The sequence below is a fragment of the Phacochoerus africanus genome, chromosome 6 (assembly GCF_016906955.1).
Source record: "Phacochoerus africanus isolate WHEZ1 chromosome 6, ROS_Pafr_v1, whole genome shotgun sequence".
Classification (NCBI taxonomy): domain Eukaryota; kingdom Metazoa; phylum Chordata; class Mammalia; order Artiodactyla; family Suidae; genus Phacochoerus; species Phacochoerus africanus.
In genome coordinates, this window is record NC_062549.1 from 69014623 (window position 1) to 69038240 (window position 23618).

The 23618-nt window shown below is 41.6% G+C and overlaps 1 protein-coding gene across 2 annotated transcripts in view; it reads left to right on the forward strand.

The window, feature by feature from the left end:
• Positions 1–6103: 6103 nt before the first annotated feature.
• Positions 6104–23618, forward strand: part of PDE7A (phosphodiesterase 7A) — a 117693-nt gene continuing 100178 nt past the window's right edge. The window contains exon 1 of one of the 2 annotated variants that reach the window (XM_047783840.1): positions 6104–6845. In XM_047783840.1, coding sequence (XP_047639796.1) covers positions 6708–6845 — 138 coding nt within the window. In that variant the 5' untranslated portion in view covers positions 6104–6707. The remainder of the gene's footprint in view (positions 6846–23618) is intronic. The other variant, XM_047783838.1, reaches the window with a different exon arrangement.

Below are 23618 nucleotides of genomic sequence, written 5' to 3' on the forward strand. Positions count from 1 at the left end.
AAAACTGGTGACAAGGAGAAAACTGGTGACAAGGAGTTCCCGTAGTGAATCAGTGGTTAATGAACCTGCTAGTATCCATGAGGATGCGGGTTCAATCCCTGGCCCCACTCTGTGGGTTAAGGATCTGGCATTGCTGTGAGCTGCGGTGTAGGTCGCAGATGTGGCTCAGATCCCAGGTTGCTGTGGCTGTGGTGTAGGCTGACAGCTGCAGCTCCAATTGGACCCCTAGCCTGAGAACCTCCATATGCTGTGGATATGGCCCTAAAAAGAGGGGGGGGGGAAAGAAAATTGGTGACAAGGAGGCCTGAGGAAGGGGTATAAGTGGATAGACTGCATGAGCACGGTGTGAAGATAGTTGTGTTTCGTGTGATTCCAAAGAGGAATCTCATTAGGGGATGATCATAACCATCAGGTGGATGCAAGAATACATTCTGAATATGTCACTTAGCCTTTCCCTCCATCCACCCCGTCCCTGTCCAATAGACTCATGAACGACGTGGCCTTAGTGGCAGGATGGAGATTAGATGTGGGTTTAGCTGGACAGATTTCCGCTCAACAAGGCCAGTCTGGCTACAGCTATTGCTAAGTGCTCAAGTTGCCAACAGCATAGTGTAAGACTAAGCTTCCATTTTTTGGAGGGACCACTTAGCCATCAGGGTACATTGCATTGAGCCCCTTATATTATGGAAGAAGCGGCCTTTTTTTGTTTTTTTTCTTTCTTCCTGAATTCTGGAAGTGAATTTATTCTGGAAGTGAATTTCCTTCCCTGAATGCAATGCTTCTATCAAAACCTCCATGTATGGACACCATCATGCTATTCACAGTATTACTTTTAACCAAGAAACTCATTTTACAGCAGATAAAGCAGTGGGTTCATGCTCATACAATTCATTGGTCTCATTACGTCATTTATTACCCTGAAGTAGCTGGCCTAATAGGATGGCCTTTCTCTTTGTCGTGATAAAAATTTACAATTTTAACCATTGAAAAGTATACGGTTCAATGGCAGTAAGAACATTAGCAAATGCTGCGCAACCATCACCACTATCTAGTTTCAGGACTTTTTCATCACCCCAAAAGGGAACCCAATAACCATTAAGCAGTCCCCCCATTCCTCCCTCTCCCCAGCTCCTGGTAAGCACTAATTAGCTTTCTGTCTTTGTGGTTTGCCTATTCTGGATATTTCATATGAATGAAGTCATACAAGATGTAGCATTTTGTATCTGGTTTCTTTCACTTAGCATGTTTTCAAGGTTCATCGAAATGGCCTTTTGAAGCTCAGTAATCCCTCCAACTAGGTGGCAACACTTTGTGTGGCTGGGATAATATTCTCCAGGTTTTGGCATATGTTCTGAGTCTAAATGTATAACCATGGTCCAGGGGTCAAGGAGTGGGATGGAGAGTAGGTCCTCTTACTTTTACCGCTAGTGAATTTCATGCAAAATTTTACTTTTCATCCCCGAGTCTTTGGGCTCTCCTGGTCCAGAGGTCTTCATTCTTAAAGAAGAAAGTTTCCGCCAGGGTACACAGCAAGAGTTCAATTAAACTGAAAATTGAGACTGCCACTTGGCCATTCTGGGATCCTTGTGCTAGTGAAACAATATACAAAGAAGGGGGTTACTCTACTGCCTGGGGTGATTGATCCTTACTATTAAGCAGATTATGAGTTGTTGCTACACAATGGGAAAGGGGAAGAATATGGCTGGAGTGCAGGAGATTCTTTGGGGGAGCCTCTTAGTACTCCAGTGCTCCCTGCTATGACTTAATGGAAGACTATAACCCTAGAATACTTTTACCAATAGAAGTAGAACCTCTGATTGCTCAGGTCCTTTAGGAATGAAGGACCCCCACAAGGCAAGAAGTCATTTTTAGCTAAGATGCTTCCTGACAGCAAAGAGGATATGAAACAGGTAATGGGAGAAAGAAAATAGTCATCATAATTATGATCAAATCGTCAGTTGAAGATACAAGGACTGTAATAGTTCTGAGCATTTTTTTAATTTTGATATGATTTATTTGTGTGTTTATTATTATCTTTTATTCTTCTCTCATTCCTCTAAGATGTGTTAATAGTATGTAAACTTATATCTTAGTGTGTAAGTTATAGGAGTACCAAGGTGTACTCTGACTCATCAAGAAGAGGATGAACATCCCTCAGACTCCATCCTCTTTGAGGGAACGAGAGAGCTGTTTTGGGTTATATGAAAAAGAACTGTGGAAGTTCCCATAGTGGCTCATCCATAACAAACCTGACTAGTAGTCATCAGGACAAGGGTTCAATTCCTGGTATCGCTCAGTGGGTTTAGGATCCGGTGTTGCTGTGAGCTGTGGTGCAGGTTGAAGATTGAGCTCGGATCCCAAGTTGCTGTGGCTGTTGTGTAGGCTGGCAGCTGCAGCTCTGATTCAACCCCTAGTCTGGGAACTTCCATAAGCCACAGGTACAGCCGTAAAAAGCAAAAAAAAAAAAAAAAAAAAAAAGGAAAGAAAGAAAAAGAATTGCACCAGATGGACAGAGGTGTAGATTGCAGATGCATTTCAGATCTGGCGTTGCTGTGGCTGTGCCGTCAGCTAGAGCTCCGATTAGACCCCTAGCCCGGGAACCTCCATATGCCGCAGGTGCGGCCCTAAAAGGACAAAAGACAAAAAAAAAGAAAGAAAGAAAGAAAAGAAAAAGAAAATTAAATGCAATGCAAAGAGTGTGTATAGATATAAAATATCAAGTTGACAAGAGTTGGACTGGGATGGTTTTGTACCATCAAGATAGCCAAATTGGAACTACATTTCCCATAAGTCTCTTTCTTTTAAGGTGTAAGTTCTGGTTGACTACAATAGAAATTTACAAAAGAAATGAAAAGTGTAAGTGAAGCATCCGGTCTTTACACCTGAAAAGTCCCTGAAAGGTCCCAGGCACCAAGGTGATTTTGCGCGTGATCCAACTCACCTCATTGGCAAGAGGCTGGAGCCAGGCCTGCAGCTCCTCCAGCCTGTCTTCATCCTGGGCAAGGTGCATGTGCGACAAATCAAGCTCTGCACCCCCCTCCCCACCCCGCCCAGTATATCGTATGGTTCTGCTATTCTTTTTCTTTCTTTTTTTCTTTTCTGGGGCTGTGCCTGCAGTACATGGATGTTCCCAGACTAGGGGTCCAATCAGAGCTTCAGCTGCCAGCCTACACCGAAGCCAAAGTAACGTGGTATCTGAGCTGAGTCTGTGACCTACAAGACAGCTCAGGGCAGCTCTAGATCCTTAACCCCCTGAGCAAGGCCAGAGATTGAACCTGCATCCTCATGGTTCTTAGTTGGGTCCACTATAGCTGAGCCACAGTGGGAACTCCAGTTCTGCTTTTCTGAAGAATGCTAATACACTTTCCAATACGGTAAAGTATACTGTGAAGAGTTGAAGTTCTGGTCTTGAGAAATCACATGGTTTGGTGAAAATGCATGGCTCTGAGGTCATACAGAACAGAGATTGGTGGCACAAATGATTTAGGGTCTTGAAACCTGACTCCCCATCTGTAGAATTGCGATCAAGTTTTTACTTACGTAGGAGTTCCCATAGTGGCGCAGAGGAAACAAATCCAACTAGGAACCATGAGGTTTGGGTTCAATCCTTGGCCTTGCTCAGTGGGTTAAGGATCCGGTGTTGCCGTGAGCTGTGGTGTAGGTCACAGACACGGCTTGGATCTGGTGTTGCTGTGGCTGTGGCGGAGGCTGGTCGCTATAGATCCGATTAGACCCCTAGCCTGGGAACCTCCATGTGCCGCAGGTGCGGCCCTGAAAAGACAAAAAAAAAAAAAAGTTTTTACTTATGTGGCTGTTGTGTAGGGTTAAGTTGAAGATTGTATGTAGACTACCCATAGTGTTTCACAGTGAATACATAGTACATATTAGCTCCCCTCTCTGTTGGAGGGAGATGCATTGGTTAGTGCCCTGAGTCTTACTGAATGACTTAATGGAACAGAGTCACTTCAGCATATATTGTCTAGTATCACACCAATACTGCCTTCTGGGTGTTTAGATGACACAAAATTCAACATTATTTGAGGTAAGTTTTGCCATTTATCTGTGGGAGATTTAAGGCAAGTTCTGACTCCCTGAGCCCAGCTTCAATTTAGAAACTATTACTCTACGGGGTTTTTGTCAGAAGTAAATAAGAGAAAATACTCAGCTTGAAAATACAAGCATACAGAGGATGCTCCATACATCTACTGGATGTTGTGGGAGTAATTGGGGTTTCAAAGATGAGTTGGGTGAGTTGGTGTGAGACAGGCTGGAACTGCGGACCTGGGACCCTTTGCTGCAGTGCTTACACCTGAACAAATGCTGCAGTTGGGGCAAATTATGAATAACAAGATACAAAAAGACCCAAACTCAGCTGAGATATTGAGAGCATAAGCAGGGTATCACACATGATCCCTGCATCCAGCTGGAGAATCTGCCTCTACCCTGACCCCATTTAAGGGACCAACTCCCCACACCCACTCCCAGGAGCCAGCAAAGGAACTGGCTTGTTTTCACTCTCTCCTGCTGCAACGAATAAAGCCTGGCCTCTTATCAATTTCTATTGATTAAAGAGTCCAAGAACCTGGGTGGTTAACAGGGTGCTAAAGGGGAGCTTACTATCAAGTGAAGAAAAAAAATCCATAAAACCACAATGGAAGTTATATTCTTTTAATAGTAGAGAGCAGGGTTCCAGTCATGGCTCAGTGGACTGGTATCCGTAAGGTTGCAGGTTCAATCCCTGGCCTCCCTCAGTGGGTTAAGGATCCAGCATTAAGGATTAAGGATCCTGCGTTGCTGTGAGCTGTGGTATAGGCTGCAGACGTGGTTGGGTCTTGCATTGCTGTGGTGTAGGCCAGGGGCTGCAGCTCCAATTTGGCCCTTGCCTGGGAACCTCCATATGCCACGAGTGAGGCCCTAAAAAGCCCCCCCCCCCAAAAAATAGTAGCGAGCAGAAAAGTAGAAAATTACCATGAGGAGGTAGAAAGTTTTAAATGCTATAAAAGAAACAGATGCCATGGAAAGATGATAAAAGGTCCTGCAGACTTCTGTTGGTTTATGGGATCATGAGCATATGATACCTGATCTCACAGGCACGGGCTAGGCAATACTTCCAAAGACCTGCCACCTTGCCAGTGGCTGGTCATAGCACATAACTGGAAGAGTGGGTGCTTTGAGAGAGGAGCCAAGTCAACAATTTTGCCGGCAGGGGAGTGCTTGTTCAGGCTGACATCCCAGAAGCTGGAATGCATTTGAAACAAAAGGTTGCAGCTGAAAATCTTTGACAGTTTTGGGGAAAATGTGACAAAATAAACCTACAAATTACATATCCAGTTTACAAACTAGGTCGAAGAGTTCTTTTATTTTCTCCCACCTTCTAAAATCAAAGCCAAGAAACAAAAACACTTTTGGTAAAAGGGTATGCAGTCTCCTTTCCCCTTTGTCTTCTCATGTTCATCCTTTCTCATTTTTTCCAGTGCGTACTCTCACTTCTTTCTCAGTCTCGGTGTTTTTCCACCAACCCCCTCCCCGCCCCCTCCTCACGCCCGCATTCTCTGCTCGGCTCTTAGCCCCTCAGCCCGGGACAGCCCGGGCCCCCGCACCTGCTAGCGGGGAGCCCGAGCCCGTCCCCGCCGAGAGACTGGCAGTGACGTAGCGGGGAGGACGGTGCCCGCGCGGCCCGCTGACGTCACTGCCGCAGCGGTCCCCAGCGAAGCCCAAGAATGGGAATTCAAGGAGGGAAACGCGGCGGTGACCCCAGGGTCAGGGCTGAGCGCTCCGAGTGGGCCGCGTGCTTTGGGTCTCTGGAGTCAAAAGTCCAGAATCGCGCCTCCTGCGTAGGCTGATCCCACCGAACCTACACCCTCAGTGCGCCCCAACGCCAGAGTTTAGCGATAAGGGGAATGTCCCTAAACGGTGGGGCCTCATGCGCAAGCGCCTAGGCTGGGGAGCAGATAAGGGAAAGAGATGGAGGGGGCTGCAGGATGAGGATTGGTGGGGGAGGAGAGCAGCGTGCGGCGGGAGGGGACAGCGACAGAGCCTTAGGGTGCGACACAAGAGGAAGACGGCTCACTCCCTCGGCCGCTAGCCCGGCTCCCCGGGCGCTGCGGCGGCGCGGGGCCTGCGGCGCGGCGTCGTGACGTCACGGTGGCGGCGGCCGTGGTTGGCGCTGGGTCCGCGGCTGCAAAGTGTGAATTACGCCTGGCTCGCGCCGCCAGCGGAGAGAAGTCAGGCTCCGGGGGAGGGGAGGGGCAGGTCCGCGGCGGCGGCCGGAGCTAGTGGCTGCACCCGAGCCCTGCGCTCGCTGGGTCTCGCCGCTGGCTCAGCGGTCTTTCCTTGCACCGCTTTGCTGCGTCGGTGCTCTGCTCCTGCTCCGCTGCCCCCGGACCCTCTCCTCTCGGCCTTAGAGCCTTGGGGCGCCGGGGTTCCCCCTGCGACTTCGCCTGTGCTGCCCCCGCTTGCACCCCGGAGCCAGGCGCGCGCCGGTCATCGTAACTGTCGCCGCGGCCGCCGCAGCGCCTTCTAGCCGGCGGCCGGCACGGAGTGTTGGGCTGGGGGAGACGTGAGCCCGGCTTCCCGGCCCGGGGTGGGCGCCCCCCCGCCCTGCCCCCGCCTCGGCCCGGCGCCCCCGAGCCGCAGCCCCTTCGCAGCGCAGGGGCCGGCGGCCGCGGCAGGGCGGGCGCCGTGCGGGGGCAGGGCGGGCGTATTCAATGGAAGTATGCTACCAGCTGCCGGTGCTGCCCCTGGACAGGCCGGTCCCCCAGCACGTCCTCAGCCGCCGAGGAGCCATCAGCTTCAGCTCCAGCTCCGCGCTCTTCGGCTGCCCCAATCCCCGGCAGCTCTCACAGGTAAACGCCGCCGCCGTGGGGGCCCACACTTGGGGGCTTCTCTCTTTTGTTTCCCTTCTCCCACCTGGTTTCACCTCCATGACCCCCCACTTCCCCCTCCCCCGCCGCGTCCTGTGTCGTTCACCCCAGACCCCAGCCCTTCCCATTAATTTGGGGGTTTCTAGGCTGGCCCCTCGATTTTATCCTCGGGGATGTACACCTTCAGACTCCCGGCCTCCTCCAGTCCGAACCCGGGTGGGCTCCAGGAGCCCTTCACATCCTCCCCAGGCCCGCCCCCTCCGTGCTCAGCCGCTTGACTCAGGAATGACTTTGTCTTCTTACCTTTCTCGAAGTCTCAGTCTGGAAGTGGGGTCTCTATTCCTGTGGCACACCTGTCCCCCCACCCCCCTTCCACACCTGTGCTGGGCTCACGCCTCGCGGCCGGCTCCCCCCGCCCCCGGCTCCCGCGCGCCGGGCGGTGCTCGGATGGTCCTGCGGTTCTCTGAACAATAGGCCGATTCCTGCTCGGTCTTCTCGACTCCTTCGATTCTGTGGATGGACCCTTGAAGGTTCAGTTCAGGTAGAGTTGTTTGCCAGGAATCAGTTTTGTTTTTAATTTGAGAAGGAGATTTTAAGAGAAAAACTACTGATGGAGCAGTCACAGGGAGACTTTGTTTTGAATGGTCCAATGTGTCAGTTGCTTCTGAGAATTTTGGTTTTTTTTCTGTAGTGATGCTTTTGGCCCAGCTTCTTCCTTCTGGCTGATTTTGGTTGCCAGATTTAAAATAGGCGAAAAGAATTGTGTTTTGTTTACATTTGAACTGAGTGCCTTGCATTTCTGCTGCCAGAACGTTACATGTTCATGATCACTTTTAAAATCAAATGTATTTATTTTTCCTATTGATTAATTAGTATCTTTTATGAGAGTATATTTTTTCTCTCCAATTACATTGTAAATATCTTGAGCCCGGTCTGTATTTCTTTTTGTTTTTAACTGATGCTGTGGATAGATAGCACTTGGTAGAGATTTTTCTTATAGTAGGTGTGTCCAGTAATTATTGGTCATTTGCTTCTTTGCCTAAATTGTAGAGAGAAAGCAGGAGCCTATATTTGAGTTTTTCTCTGTATTGTTTTTATTAAAATCAGACTTCTTTCACAGGACAAGGTGGTATGCTAATGAGGTCAGAGCCAACTTGTAAAGATTACTGTAATAAATAACATTTAAAAATAATACTACATAATTATTTTGAAAGTTAGGTCCACTCTCTGCCGATATAGTACTGATAAAAGCATTTTCAGTTTCTGAAATTAATGTTGAGATAGTAATGCATTCAAAAGCTTTTTAATGGGAGAAACTTTTTTCATTTCTAAATAGTACTTTCTCATAGCAGCACGTGACTAATACCCATTTTCCAGTTCATTCTAAATAATGAAGGCAATCACTAATCATTCGTAAAACTGTAAAATGTGAATAAAGTTACTCTGCTCCCTGAGGAGAAAATGAATGAGATGAGAGATTCCAAGGGAATTAAAGCAAGTAAGGCTGATGCCAGGGGTTTTACCTGATGTCTTAATTAATCCGCAGAGGCCAGTTTTAAGCCCCACTCCTTGACTCATTTCCTAGCCTTAGATTTAAATGGGTAATGGAATTTAAAAATATGATTGTGACAGATAAAGCAAATATTGTATGGTCACACCATACTTACTAACTCCCAAAACTTAAAAAAAAATAAATGTTTTTGTACCCCAAAATGAAGTGTATAGGAACTTCTGAAAATTTGGGCAGAAATTTTCCTGAATTACCACTTTTTTTCAGATAAACAATGCTCAACAGTAAAATGAAGGTCAACTTACTGTGATGCTGAATGGGTATACTTAATCATCACCAAAACTTTGACTGTCATTTAATACTAACACGTGTGTTGATAGTGATTTCTTTAGGGCCAGGTGAGAATTTGTATTAGACTGATTAAAGAGGTAGAAAATCTTGGAATCTTATTCAGAGCTCTATAAAGTAAATATCTGGTTATATCAAAAGCTTTCTTTACTCTTGAATCTTCAGTTCCTAAGTCTAAAGCTACAGGAATTATAAAAAGTTTAGATGGCTTTTTTAAAAGACTTTTAAAAACTTGATTTTTGGGGGTTTTTTTTTGTTGTTTTTTGTAGGCACTAAGTAAAACAGTTATTTTTATTAGAGTTCTATTTTAAAATATGTTTTAAACTCCCAGTCTTTGCAGTTTTATAATATTGGAGCCCAGTTCATAGTAGGTACTCAATAAATATTGGTTAAATGAGTGAATGGATAATGAAGGTATCTCTGACTGAGCATCAGTTTAAAATAGGATATCAATATAAGGATTTTCATCAAAGTAAAGCAGTAACTCATTTATCTGAAACTTGGTTTGGAATTTGTAACTGCAAACTTTAATAGATTGGGGAAATAAGAGAAGGCTCTGAGCAACTAAAATAGATTTGGAAATCCTCTCAAAGCCTGCGTGTTTTAAGCAAAATTCTGACAAACTCGTTTTACAAGTAGCAGCAAATTTAAGGGGGATGGGAGGCCGCTAGAGTCAGGTTCCTATAGGAATAGCAGCAAAAGGTGACAGCTGACACACCAGAAGCCCAGGATCAAAAGAAACCCTCTTCAAAACTAGCAACTTTTAAAAAAGAGTTTAGGGGCTTGAGTGTTATACGACACAGTCATGTTTTGGACATGAGTCAAAATAATATTTAATAGAGTCTGTTTTTAAAAGTTGAAAGATTTGTACTGTTTTGTTTTTTTAAAGAAAAAGATCTCCATGCAGAATGGTTTAAGTGTTGGTGCTTAAATGGACAAGCATGAGTTATCTGAAAAAATTGGTTTATGTGGAACACCAGCTCTCCCAAGGATGCCAAGTAAATGAGGCATCAACTTTTGTTTTAAACCAGGTCATGTACTGCTTTTTCAAATGGTTAATATGAGTCTGTGAAAATTATCTTAAAAAATAAGGATGATAAAAAGAAGATTGTTTTTGCCATTTTGGAATATCTATTGTTGATAGCTGAGTTTAAACTTTTGTCTTGCAGAATGTTGTTCTTATTTGGAAAAAAATATTGTGAGAACAGAAATTATCTTGCTCACCACTGTGGCCACAGTGCTTTGCATATGTAGGTGCTTATTAAGTGTGGAAGTCGACTTAGTATATTGATACCTGAGCACTGCACCTGGGATTATTTCAGTCAGATTTTCTGTGCACTGGAAACAGATCTTATCTGGGTTAGAAATTTTAAGTTTAATTTTAATTTTTTTTTTTCTTTTCTAGGGCCACACCTGCAGCATATGGAGGTTCCCAGGCTAGGGGTCTAATTGGAGCTGTAGCCGCCAGCCTACACTACAACCACAGCAACGTGGAATCCCAGCCGCCTCTGTGACCTACACCACAGCTCACGGCAATGCTGGATCCTTAACCCACTGAGCAAGGCCAGGGATCCAACCCGAAACCTCATGGTTCCTAGTCGGATTTGTTAACCACTGAGCCACGACAAGAACTCCCTTTTTTTTTTTTTTTTTTTTAAATAGGATTCTTTTTTTTTTTTTTTTTTTTTGCTATTTCTTTGGGCCGCTCCGCAGCATATGGAGGTTCCCAGGCTAGGGGTCGAATCGGAGCTGTAGCCGCCAGCCTACCCCAGAGCCACAGCAGCGCGGGATCCGAGCCTTCTCTGCAACCTACACCACAGCTCACGGCCACACCGGATCCTTAACCCATTGAGCAAGGGCAGGGACCGAACCTGCAACCTCATGGTTCCTAGTCGGATTTGTTAACCACTGCGCCACGACGGGAACTCCCCCCCCCCTTTTTTTTTTTAACTTTTTAAAATTTATCATTAATTTCCCGTATGTATTATTGAACAAAATTTTGGGATCTAACATGCAAATATGCTTTTAATACCGTAATAAACTAAATTAGATTTCTAATTTACTATCTGTATCTTTTTTAAAAAAAAGACATTTTTTTTTTAGAGAGTGGTTTTAGGTTCACAGCATAGTTGAGTGGAGTATGCATGTTGCCTGTATATCCCCTGAGTCTAAACATGCATGGCCCCCCCATCATCAGTATCCCCCACACAAGCGGCCTGTTTGTTACAATTGCTGAACCTACTTCTACACATCATTATCACCCAGAGTTCATAGTTTACATTAGGGTTCATTTGTGGGGTTTTTTTTTTTTTTTTCTTCCCAATCCAGAAGCTATTCCACAAATATTTACTGAACACTTTCTGTGAATGAGGCTCCTTGTGTTAAGTACTGAGAGAATGTAAAGAATTAGTGGTTGAAAAAAAAAAAATCACTTGTGAACCTGCCAACCTAACCAAGTTTTTCTTTGATGCATTGCCTTCCTAACATTTTTCACCTGTAGTCACAGTGTACACCTCTGTTGTCTTTAGCAGTATTCTTAGTATGTAATAAATTATCAAGATCCTGTATGTGCCAGAGCAGTTCAGAGCCTCTTGGATAAAAGTTGGTTTCTCCCTGAAGAAGCTTATAGGGTTGTGGTGGGGAAAATGACATAGTTATATGTGATACAATTCTCGTGGTGGAGTTGTCAGGGTGTAATGAGACTACAAGAAGGTTTACCTAAATTTCCTGGGTAAATGAGAGGAAGCCTCACAGAGAGATTGAGCCTTAGGCCCAGGCCTGAAGTTAAGTAGAAGCTTCCAGTAAATGGCTGCACGTAGCGGAGGAGGAGAGAGGATGGTGCCAGCAGCTCTGTAGATCTGCATTATCAAAAGAACTTTTTCTGATGATGGGAATGTTTTTAGCGGTGTCTAATAGTCACTAGCCATACGTATGTAGCAAGGTGAGCACTTGAAATGTGGCTAGTTTTGACTGAGGGATTGAATTTTCTTTTTCCCCCTGCTTTTTAGGGCGGCACCTGTGGCACATGGAAGTTCCTAAGATAGGGGTCATATCAAAGCTACAGCTGCTGGCCTGTGCCGCACCCACAGCAATATAGGATCTGAGCTCTGTCTTTGACCTACACTGTAGCTCATAGCAACGCTGGATCCCTGACCCACTGACCAAGGCATCAGTGGGTGGAACCTGCATCCTCATGGGTACTAGTCAGATTTGTTTCCGCTGTGCCACAACAGGAACTCCCTGAATTTAAAATTCAGTTTTATATAAATAACTACGTATGGTTAGTGGCTACTGTATTGGCAGAGCGGATGCGTCCTCCTTAGGGCTCCTTAGTAGTGAGGTCATGTTGATCTATCAGCACATTCTCTGGATTGTGAACATGAGAGCTTTTTTCAAGTTGTTGCTGTAGTCTGCAAAACTTCATTTAATACCTCTTGCAAGTTTGGTGAATTCTTTAGAGTGGAATCACTAGGTTGGGTCAAGAGGTAGAAACACTTTCTGAATTTCTAGAACCCTCTTTTTTTTTTTTTTTTTTTAAGCAGTACAAAGATGAATGGTATCTCATCTCCAATCCTAGAGTATTAAATCATAATACTATATGTTAAATATTTTATAAACATTTATATAAATGTTTTACTGCTTCAATGGATGTGCTGTGGTACACTGAGTTTGTTTTCATTTGCAGTAAGCAAGCGCGTACGCTTACTAAAGCGTTTTTTGGTGCATTTGCATTTTCTCCTTGTGACATTTCATTTGCATGTCCTGTGCTTGTTTATGAGGGCTCTTTTATATCCAGTATCAATTTGTGAATGTGCCTTATTCCAAATGTTGTTACCATAGTAGTTTCCTCTTCACCAGCCTGCACATAGAAGCCAGTTGAACAGTTGTGAACTGGGGAGGGATTCTGTTCAGAGACCTTCCTCCCTCCCTCCCTCTCTCAAAACACTCCTTTGGTTGAGGCCTCGGTTTCACTTTTCTATTTTCAGAAATGCTTCATACTCTGATTTAAATTCAGTACTATCATGTTTTGGCATTGACTTCTGAACAAATATGTATTTATACTACAAATACCCGCTCAAACGTAATATTAATGCAAATTTAAAGTGTATTTGGACTGTAGTTTTGATTGAGGAGTAGGGTGTTCAAATTACTGGTTTAGAAGTTGTCATCAGGAGTACATGTAGTCTGTGGGATATGATTTGAGAGGTACCAGACCTGTGTCCAGATTTTGCTGCTTTGTTTCTATGCCTAGAGTTCCATCTGTTGTACCTGGTGTCTACTCTAAACTTCTGTCCTAAACATAAAGGTACTGCAAGAGGTAAAATATTAAGGAGGTAGGAAGATTAGGGAGCTCACTTTGGGTGGAAAGAGGGAAAGGTATGTACCATCCATTTTCTTTGGGCGGTTTGATAAGACTTCTGCTAAAACTCTACTATAAATCTCAACTTTTCCTTTCCTCCCTCCCTTCATTCCTTTTTTCCTTTCTTTTCAAAAAGGATCAGAGAAATTTTAGAGATTTGACTTCATTTCTGGGGATGGATATAGAAACAAGCTTAGGAAGTGGAGAACTAAAGAAGGAAAGGGAGAAAGCTTAGCTTAACTCACATTTTTGTCTGGGATCATTAATAGTCATTAAAGATACCTAGGAAATTTAGATAATAAAGAACCCTTATTGCATGCACATTTTCTTAACGAATTTAGTTTTTTCTCCTGTACTAAACTCTGTATCACCTTTGTTATGTTTATATAAAATCTTTATAATTTCGTTAGAAGTCCTTTGACTTGATCTTTAGTTGAAGTTTTCTGGACATTCTTACATTTCTTTTGGTCACCCTGGAAAACTTCAACAATTAATTTTTAAACTTTTAAATTCTGGCTACAGATAGCTCATTTTATGAGTAATTTGAATTGAGAGAAAATTGAGTGTTTATTCTCTTCCACATTTAAATGTTCTGTTCTTGCCTGAAAGTAAGGTAGACTTGGTGAATTTTTATGTTATTGCCAAACATGTCTTTGGAAAGATTATTCACAAGTAAATGATACTTTTCTATGGTTGTGTTTGGGTATAAGTGTTCCTGTGATCAGTAGTATATGAGAGAAGGATCAGAAACTGCATTTTTAGATGGGCCTCCTAAGCTGCAGGGCTTCATTTTGGCTGCTGGCAGGAGACCCTCTGAAGGGACCTATGACACTGATCCTTAGGTTGACAGCAGAGTCTCCTGTTTATAATTTTGAGTAGGAATTTTGGATTACTGCTCCATGCCTCCACCTACTGGTAGGGATGGCTCTTCATTTTCTGAAGACAACGGTTGGAGGGAGGAGAGGACAAAGGCAGGCCATAATTTGGGAAAGAAAATAAGTTGTTAACTGGATAAGTAAAATTCAGCAAGGTCTGCTCTATTTCTCCGAGTCTTGAGTAGACCCAATTTTATCTCAGGACCACATACAGTACTTGGCAAACGATGCTTAATGAAGATACGGTAGTCTTGCTTCAGTATTAATTGTTTCCATTTATTGAGTACCTCCTATGTGCCAGATACTGTAATGGATTTTTTTTTTCTAAGTCTAGTTTTGGTTTTTTCATTTTTGTGTTCCCTGTGGTGTATGGAGTTCCTGGGCCAGGGATCAGATTCGAGCTGCAGTTGCAACCTACACTGCATTTGCAGCAGCACTGGATCCTTTAACCCATCGTGCCAGGCTGGGAATCAAACCTGCGTCTTGGTACTGCAGAGATGCCACCAATCCTGTTGCCCCATAGCAGGAACTCCATGTTCTTTACCTTTGTGTGTGTGTGTTTTAAGGCCGCACACAGGTCATATGGAAGTCGAGTCGGCGCTGTAGCCACTGGCCATGGCCACAGCAATGCCAGATCTGAGCTGTATGTGCAATATGCATCACAGCTCAAGGCAATGTGGATCCTTAACCCACTGAGCAAGGCCAAGGATGGAACCTACACCCTCATGGATACCAGTCAGCTTCATTTCCACTGAGCCATGACGGGAACTCCATGATGTTTTTTTAATCTTTATACAAAAGATTATGAGATAATTGACAGCACTCCCATTTTTACCAGGGAATAAGTAAACTGAGCTTAGAGGCATTAAATCACTTGCCTTGGAGAAGAGCGGTCATGTTCCATACCCTTACTTTCAGACTGGTCTGCCTCGGTGGTGAAAGTGAGTAGAATAGGTTAGCCTTTTGGTTTATGGATTATAGATTTTGTTGGCTCATGGATCTGGATAAGGAAAACAGATTTGATGATTTGAGATGATTATTTGAAATGATAACCATCACTGTGGTCTTTTAGCATCCTATCTGGAATATTTCGTTCTAGATGCTGTGTTTTAGGAGGACATGATTAAACTAAATCATACTCTGAAGCTAGTGATCAGGTGATATGAAACCATATTATTTGATACATGACTGAAGAAATTGGAGACATTTTGGTCTGGAGAAAAAAGCCTCAGGATTTGGGCCAGGAAGGATGGGAGTGCAGGTTGGGGGTGGTTGGTGAGAGACGGTGAAACACTGCTGTTTGGGGAGGATTACCAGGTGAGGGAGAAGAAGAGGATTAACGTAGATTTTGATCAGTTGTGTGTTCTTGATTGCTGTGCCTGTTCCTAGGAGTATTTGTGAGGTCACTCGCTAACATCCAGGAGAAGATCCAAGTGTCAAGTTGTCACTGGTCCAAAGTAACACAACCAGGTACCAGAAGTGGATTAAATTCTGGGTCGTTCAGACCCTAAAACCCATGCATTTTTCCTCCTTCCTCTTGCTAATGGGACAAGGATGTTACCCCAAAGGGTAGATAAGGACCAGTACGTAGAAACAGTAGAAATGAAAAGGGAGACTTTGTGTTTAACCACACTAGTCAGAAAATAAATGCATGTTAAAAGACTGGTACTGATTTTTACTTTCAGATTGACGCATTTTTAAAAAGTAAATGTATAGCTTGAAGATTATGCTTATGCAATGCTAATAAGGGTCTCAATTGTTAAGTTTTCTGAAAAGTAATTTGCCAGTTTAATAAAAAAATACTTAGGGGGAGTTCCTGTCGTGGCTCAGTGGTTAGCAAATCCGACTAGGAACCATGAGGTTGTGGGTTCGATCCCTGGCCTTGCTCAGTGGGTTAAGGATCCTGCGTTGCCGTGAGCTGTGGTGTAGGTTGCAGACGCGGCTCGGATCCCGCGTTGCTGTGGCTCTGGCATAGGCCGGCGGCTATGGCTCTGACTCAACCCCTAGCCAGGGAACCTCCATATGCCGCGGGAGCGGCCCAAGAAATGGCAAAAAGACAAAAAAAAAAAAAAACTTAGGAAGTTAATACTTTTGCCTGATAGTTTTACTTTTGGGAATCTATCCTGAGAAAATAACTAGAAATGAAGACTAATGATCTTCAAGGATATTCATCACATATTTATCACTGTGAAAAATTGAAAGCAAATCAAATGGTTAAATAAATTATGGTGTTTTTTTATTGAGCATATAGTACTTTTATATTGTATGACTATGAAAATACTTTGAGAAATTTAAAGTATATGTAATATAAATAGTGTACAAATGGCCAAGTTTTAGTATTTCTTATTATTTCTGTATTATGTACCCACTAAAATACTTTGAAGAACTTGAAAAATATTTAATTGCAGGAAGAGGTGCCTACAACAACATTAAACAAAAAAATCCCCAGGGTATCTACAGATTTATCCAAATTTTGTTTAAAAATAAATCACAAAGTATTTACATATATACACACCATGCATGCTTGCAAAAGGAAAAAAAGAAAAAAGAAAAAGAAAAAGCAAATGTATCCCAAAATGCCAACTGAATCTATCTCTGGATGGTGAAATTATAAGTAATTTTTAACTTTTTGTTAGAATTTTGTGTAATTCTACATGTTGTTCTTTTAACATGACTCCTTTTTAACTGCAATAATCCTATAAAGAGTCAAACAAGTTGTACTTGGGCCTAGATCTCTGACAAAGGGGAGGAGGTGGACTGCCTCATGAGATGATAAATTCCCTAAAGGTACCTGGATGAAGTTCTTGTCAAGGGGTTTGACTCTTCTGGTTCCTTCCGACCTCATGATTTTATAATTCTTTGTGTAACTCAGTTGTATGCATGACAGTTATTTTTGTGTAGCTCTGATAATTATAAAGTACTTTTACTCTCCACGGGAGATGTTGGAGAGTAAATTTTAGTGAAAATAGGGCTATTTGATGACAGCCCATGAAGAAATCTTGAACAACGGCAGTGGTGAAAGGAATAGAGATAGAAAGGAGTTAGGTTCTAGGAACTGATTTGATTTGAGAGGTAAAACAGACCCTGGCACCTTTTTATTTGGTAGACGGGTAGATCATGAAGCTAGTAAAATCCAAAAGGGAGCGGAGACAGGTCTTGTTTTTCTTCTTTCCTTCTTTGGTGTATGTGTGTGGAGGGTGGGGAAGGTGGTAGAGGACATTATAAGTTTACTTTGAATATGCTGAGTTCAAGTGTCTGGGGAGTCATCCAGGTGCGGGTATCCACTCCTGAAGGAAGTAGGTAGAAGGTTAGGACTAATGACATATTTTGACTTATACTTCAAGGGTTTTCAGACATTTTTTGTGCACATAGCCCTTCAAAAAACAAATCCCCTCCCCCCAAAAAAACTGTATGCCGCCTTCCACATCTAGACTTTTTCAGTGTTTGTAAGTGATGTAAATTTGGGTGTATTACTTAAATCACAGTTGTAAATGTATCCGGGGGAATTTAAAAAATTTGATATTCCCCCATCATCTGTTTTAATAAAATGTGAACAAAGTCTTAATTTTAACAATAAGAGTTTTTACATTTCTTATTTTTCTCTTCAAATTCATTTCTATTTGACTGTCTCTACATATTCTTATCCTAATGCATTCTTTTATACTTGAAAGCATTTTATTGATCGTACTGTCATACTTTTCCTCAAAAGTAAATTCATTCATGAATTTAGTAGATGGAAGTAAAAAGTGCTTTATTTTAACAGTGTCACCTAGTTCTTCTGAGTCCTATGCAAAAAACAATTCTAATTTAAAACATTTGAAATTGCCTATGTTCATAAGGCTATGTCAGATTTATTTTGGATTGAGTTATCAACACAGTGATAGCCAGCAGACAATCAAAACAACATATGTGTTATAAAATTTGTTAAGTACTAAATAGTAAAATTTTTTTGGAAATGCAATTTTATTTATTTTATGTTTCATAAATGTATTTTATCCACTTATAGATATTATTAGAAAAGATGGAGTTCTGTATTGATTCTCTCCCTTTTTTACTTTAATAATCAAAGCATTGAGAAATCTTGTTCGTAGATTTAGTAGATGGTGATAAAGTGCTTTATTTCAGCAGTGTCTTGCATTCTTTTGAGTTGACAGGGAAGTGATCCACAACCAAAAAGATTTTTAATGCTTTTTCAAGTAGCAACTGGATTTGGTTCTCCTTCCATTTTCATGGAAGTAAGAATTGGTGACCCCCTTGGCTTGAAAAAAATTTGATGCTGAGTCTGGAGAGCAGTTAACTTTCTTAATTAACATGAATATTTTAAACTCTCCCTTTGGCTCCTCAGCTCCACAGTAAGTTTCAGGAAGTGCTGAGAGTTACCTAGGGCAGAGGAAGAGATGAAAAGGGAGAGGAGTTAAATGGAAACTGACATGTGTTGGCAGAATGGAAGTTAAGAATTTAGAAATCACTTCCCCTTAAGCTCTCCATGCACAGGTGCTCCCCAAGGTCTGTGTGCATGACCTGGTTTGTAGACCACTGTTGACTCTACTCCACCTTCCTACCTCGCTGCTGAATTTTACCACTCTCCATAGGTGTTCAGAAATAATACCTGTACATCAGGGTTTTTTTGTTTGTTTGTTTTTAATTCTGGCTTTTGATTGCCTCAAATCTTGAGTCTCCATACTTTAATCACTCTAAGCCTTCTTTGGGAATGGAATCAGAATATTAATACTTAAAAGGACTCAGAAAGGTCAAGTGATTTCCCCAATGTGATACAATTAGAAAATGGAGAAGTTAGAGCTTTCAACTTAGTTCTTCCAACTTTTAATCTTTGTTTTTCTCACTAAAACCCTACTTCCTTATAAAAGGATTGTTGTATAGGATTTCCACAAGTGGCAGTCTTTCTTTACTGAACATTATTCCTTTGAATAGCATTTGTTTATAGACCAGTGATTATTTGAGCAAGTTAGAGGGCAAGTACACTCAATTTTAAAAATGTCAGAACTACTTCTACTTAAAATATAATCAGAGATAAAGCAAAGTCATTACTGAAAGTATATTTGGCCTGTTGGGAAGATACCATTTAATTTGTTGAAATATAATTTATGTGCAACTTACAGAAATAATCTTTTAAAAATAAATACATATTTCACCTATATTTTAAAAATTAACTTAAGAATAAACTTTTTTCATTTTAGTAAATAAAAGTGTTAGTGAATAAAATAATAATCTTGATATACAGAGCTCACATTCTCTAGCCATTTATGTGTTTACTATGTATGAAAGGGTGGGTGGTGGAATTTTTTTTTTTTTACTCCATTTTATTTTTTGCTTGAATTCTTCATAGTGAACATATGTTTTAGGAAAAACAAAGTCATTCTAAAATGCACACTTAAAAAACACTATTTTTTAAGAGCAGTTTTAAGTTCACAGCAAAATTGAGAGGAATATACAGAGATTTCCCGTATATCCCCTGTCCACCTTTATTAACTTCCCCCACCACTACCAAAGTAGTACACCTGTTACAGTTGATGAACTTACATTGATATATCATGGTCATGTAAATTCCATACAATACGTTAGGGTTCATTGTTAGTGTTGTACAGTGTGTGAGCTTAGAAAATCTATAATGGCATGATTCCATCATTATAGTGTCATACAGAGAATTTTCACTACCCTAAAAATCCTCTGTACACCACCCAATTATCCCTACCCAATAATCCTCAACAACCACTGATCTCTTTACTCTCTTTGTAGTTTGCCTTCTCCAGAATGTCCTCAGTCCTCTGGCTTTTCAGATTGGCTTCTTTGACCTTGCAGTAGTTTTAAGGTTCTTCTATATTTTTTCATGACTTGGTAATTCATTTCTTTTTAGCATAGAATACTATTCTGTTATCTGGATGCATCACAGTTTATTTATCTGTTCACCTACTAAATGCTATTGATCTGTATCTGTCCCTTCTTTCATCAATATCACACTGTCTAGATTACTGTAGCTTCAGAGTAAGTCTGGATTTCAGGTACTGTCAGTTCTCTGACTTTGGTCTTCAATATTGAATTAGCTATTCTGGGTCTTTTGCCTCTGTATAAACTTTACTATCAGCTTGTCAATATCCCCAAGGTAATTTACTGGGATTTTGATTGGGATTCCATTGAATCTATAGATCAGGTTGTAAAGGACCGACATTTTGACAGTATTGAATCTTTCTGTCCATGAATATAAAATGTCTATTTAATTGTCTGATTTGGTTCATCCAAGTTTTGTAGTTTTCCTCCCATAGATTGTTTACATATTTATACCTAAATATTTCATTTTGGGGAGTGCTAATGTAAATGGAATTGTGTTTTTAAGTTTAAATTCCATTTGTTCATTGCTGGTATTTAGGAAAATGATTGACTTTATATATTACCCTTATATGCAGCAACCTTGCTATGATAACACATTAGTTCTGGAAATTTTTTTTGTCTATTTTTTTCCGATTTTCTATATAGATGATCCTGTTATCTGTAAAGAGAGGCAATTCTTTGGTTTCCTCTTGTTTCCTTTTCTTGTCTTACTGCATCCTCTAGGATTTCCAGTATAATGTTGAAAAGGAGTGATGAATGGCCTTAGTTCTTGAAGGATTCTCTACTTTTAACAGGGCAGTACAAGTAACATCTATAGGAAAATATTAAGACCACTCAGTAGAAATTTAGTGGAAGACTCACCCAGTTCCAGGAAGAAATACAAATGTAGGAAAACAAGTTCACCTTTGCTGGTAATAAAGGAAAGATCAAAAGGAAAAAATAATAAGTTTTGGGGGGGTGATTTTTTTATTGGCAAAGACTGCCAAAACCCAATGTTAGGGCATGCGAAAATAGATATTCTTATAAATGGAGCTGGGAGCATCATTTGAGTCAATCTTTTGGGAGGACAGAATAGGTCTTTACTATACAGATCAAAACTGTAGATGTGAATACTACCCTTTCTGCAGCCCTGGAATTTGTCCAAAGAGGGGCAGTTGCAAAAATTTGCAAATATATATGTGCATAGTTTTTGGTAGCAATTCGCAACATTAATAATGGTGGATGTTTAGATTATTTCAGTGCTCATGGGTGGGGCATTGGTTAAATTACGATGTTTTAATTCAGTGTATTTCTGTCTATATCCAGTAAATGATGCTATAGATCCATATTTGTCTTGGAAAGATATATATATATATATAGCATTTTGAATGGGGAAAATGTTAGTGGAAAGATGTGATGTATATTAGCCTGTTAATATAACTTTCTTCATAATATCTGTATTTGTGAATAAAAACATGGAGAATATTATATACACCAGTGTATGAATACATACAAGTCCGGAAGGTTGCTTAGCGAAGTGTTAACAGTGGCTAGTTTTGGTTAGTGGGATTGCCAGTAATTTTCACTATCTTCACACTTTCATGATTTTTTTTTCTAAACAATAAAAACATATCATTTTTGTAATCAGAAATCAATTTTTATTAAAACAGCATTAGGAGTTCCTGTCATGGCTGAGCAGTAACAAACCCTACTAATATCTATGAGGACTCAGGTTCAGTCCCTGGCCTCATTCAGTGGGTTAAGGATCTGGTATTGCCCAGAGTTGTGGTGTGGATTGTAGACATGGCTTGATCCCACATTGCTGTGGTTGTGGTGTAGGCCGTCAGCTACAGCTCCGATTAGACCCCTACCTAGCCTGGGAACCTCCATATGCTGTGGATGCTGCCTTAAAAAAAAAGACATAAAAGATAAAAAGTAACTTATGTTCTCAGGTGGAATATCACTTAAGTAGAAATAAAATTATGAGGAAACTGAGGTCTCGTTAGTTAATAGTTTATTATAAGTTGGTCAGAAGTGAGTTATTCAATGGCACATAGTAGGTATTCAAAGTGGCTTATTAAAATGGAAGTACAGGAGTTCCCGTCGTGGCGCAGTGGTTAACGAATCCGACTAGGAACCATGAGGTTGCGGGTTCGGTCCCTGCCCTTGCTCAGTGGGTTAAGGGTCCGGCGTTGCCGTGAGCTGTGGTGTAGGTCGCAGATGCGGCTCAGTCCCGAGTTGCTGTGGCTCTGGCATAGGCCGGTGGCTACAGCTCTGATTCGACCCCTAGCCTGGGAACCTCCATATGCCGCGGGAGCGGCCCAAGAAATGGCAAAAAAAAAAAAGACAAACAAACAAACAAACAAACAAAAAAACACACAGGCATTAAAAAAAAAAAAAAAAATAAAATGGAAGTACAGTGGTTTGCTGTATGGAGAAATGCACTGCATTTTTAATGGCAAGATGAAGTGAGTTTGGAGGCACATAATTTACAAAAATATTTTGTGTATTTCAGAGCTGAGATGGTGAGCTTTCTGCTATAATTTTTATATAATTTAGTATAGAGGGTCTGCATGTTAGTGTAGCACATTGACAAAATGTAAAACATCCTCAAGAATGTTTATGACCCAGAATCGTGGAACATCAGTGTTAGAAGAGGCTATCCATATAAGTGAGCCCCCTCAACATCCAGATGAGTAAACTGGAACCAGAGGTTAAAGGACACACAGGGCAATCCAGAAGTCCTGATTTTGGTTACTCAGTTTTTGCTTGAACATTTTTGGAATGAAAATATTACCATTTTCTAAGGCAGTCTGTTGTGGTGTTGAAAGGTGTGATGGGTTGAGTAGTGTCCACCAAAATCCATGTCTGCTTGGAACCTCAGAAGGTGACTTTATTTGGCACAAGGATCTTTGCAGATGTAACAAGATGAGGTCATTTGGGGTTAGGGGAGACCCTAGGTCCAGTGACTAAAGTCTTTATGTGAGGAGAAGACACACAGAGCCTCCAACACACACAAGGAAGGAGGCCACGTGAAGCTGGAACAGAGATTGAAGTGAGGCCCTGCATCTCCAAGGACTGCTGGGATACACAGAGACTACGAGGCAGGAAGGATTCTTTGATTCTTCCCAATTGCCTTCAGAGGGAACAGAGCCCTGCCGACACCTTGCTTTTGGATTTCTAGCCTCCAGAACTGAGAGAATACATTTCTGTTGTTTAAGCCACCTAGTTTGTGGTACTTTGTTAGAGAAGGAAAAAAAATGCTTTGATTGTTTTCAATGTATTTGTTCATTCTTGCATTCAGCACATGTTTATGGAGCACTTTGTATGTGCCAGGCACTTGTCTAGGTATATCAAAGATAAATAAGACATATTTCCTGCCGTCATTCTTGGCGTTTGGTCCATTAGGAAAGACAGCTTGGGAAATACATAATTGCGGCACACACTTGATTAGGATTGGGTGTGAAGTTCAGTGGTGGCATGGTGGAGCTGGGAGAACCAGGGAAGATTTTACGAGACCTTTATACGTGGTTTAAAAGATGGAGCTGAAATCAGCCTTGATGGGAATTCTGCTCAGTGCTGCCACTCCTAGTGTGTAACACCCTGTTACTAGAATTTTCTCACCACAGATTAAAATAATGTTTAAAATGCAACCAGATTGTACTACTCTGCTGCAAACATCCATGGGTTCTTATCACAGTAAAAACAAAAATCCAAACTCCTTAACATCTGATCCCTGCTGACTTCAGTCTCATCTCCTTTCACAGCTGTCCTCTTGATGTGAACATTGTCGGGTTTGTTCTCATCTTCGACTTCGCACTTGCTCTGCCCTCAGA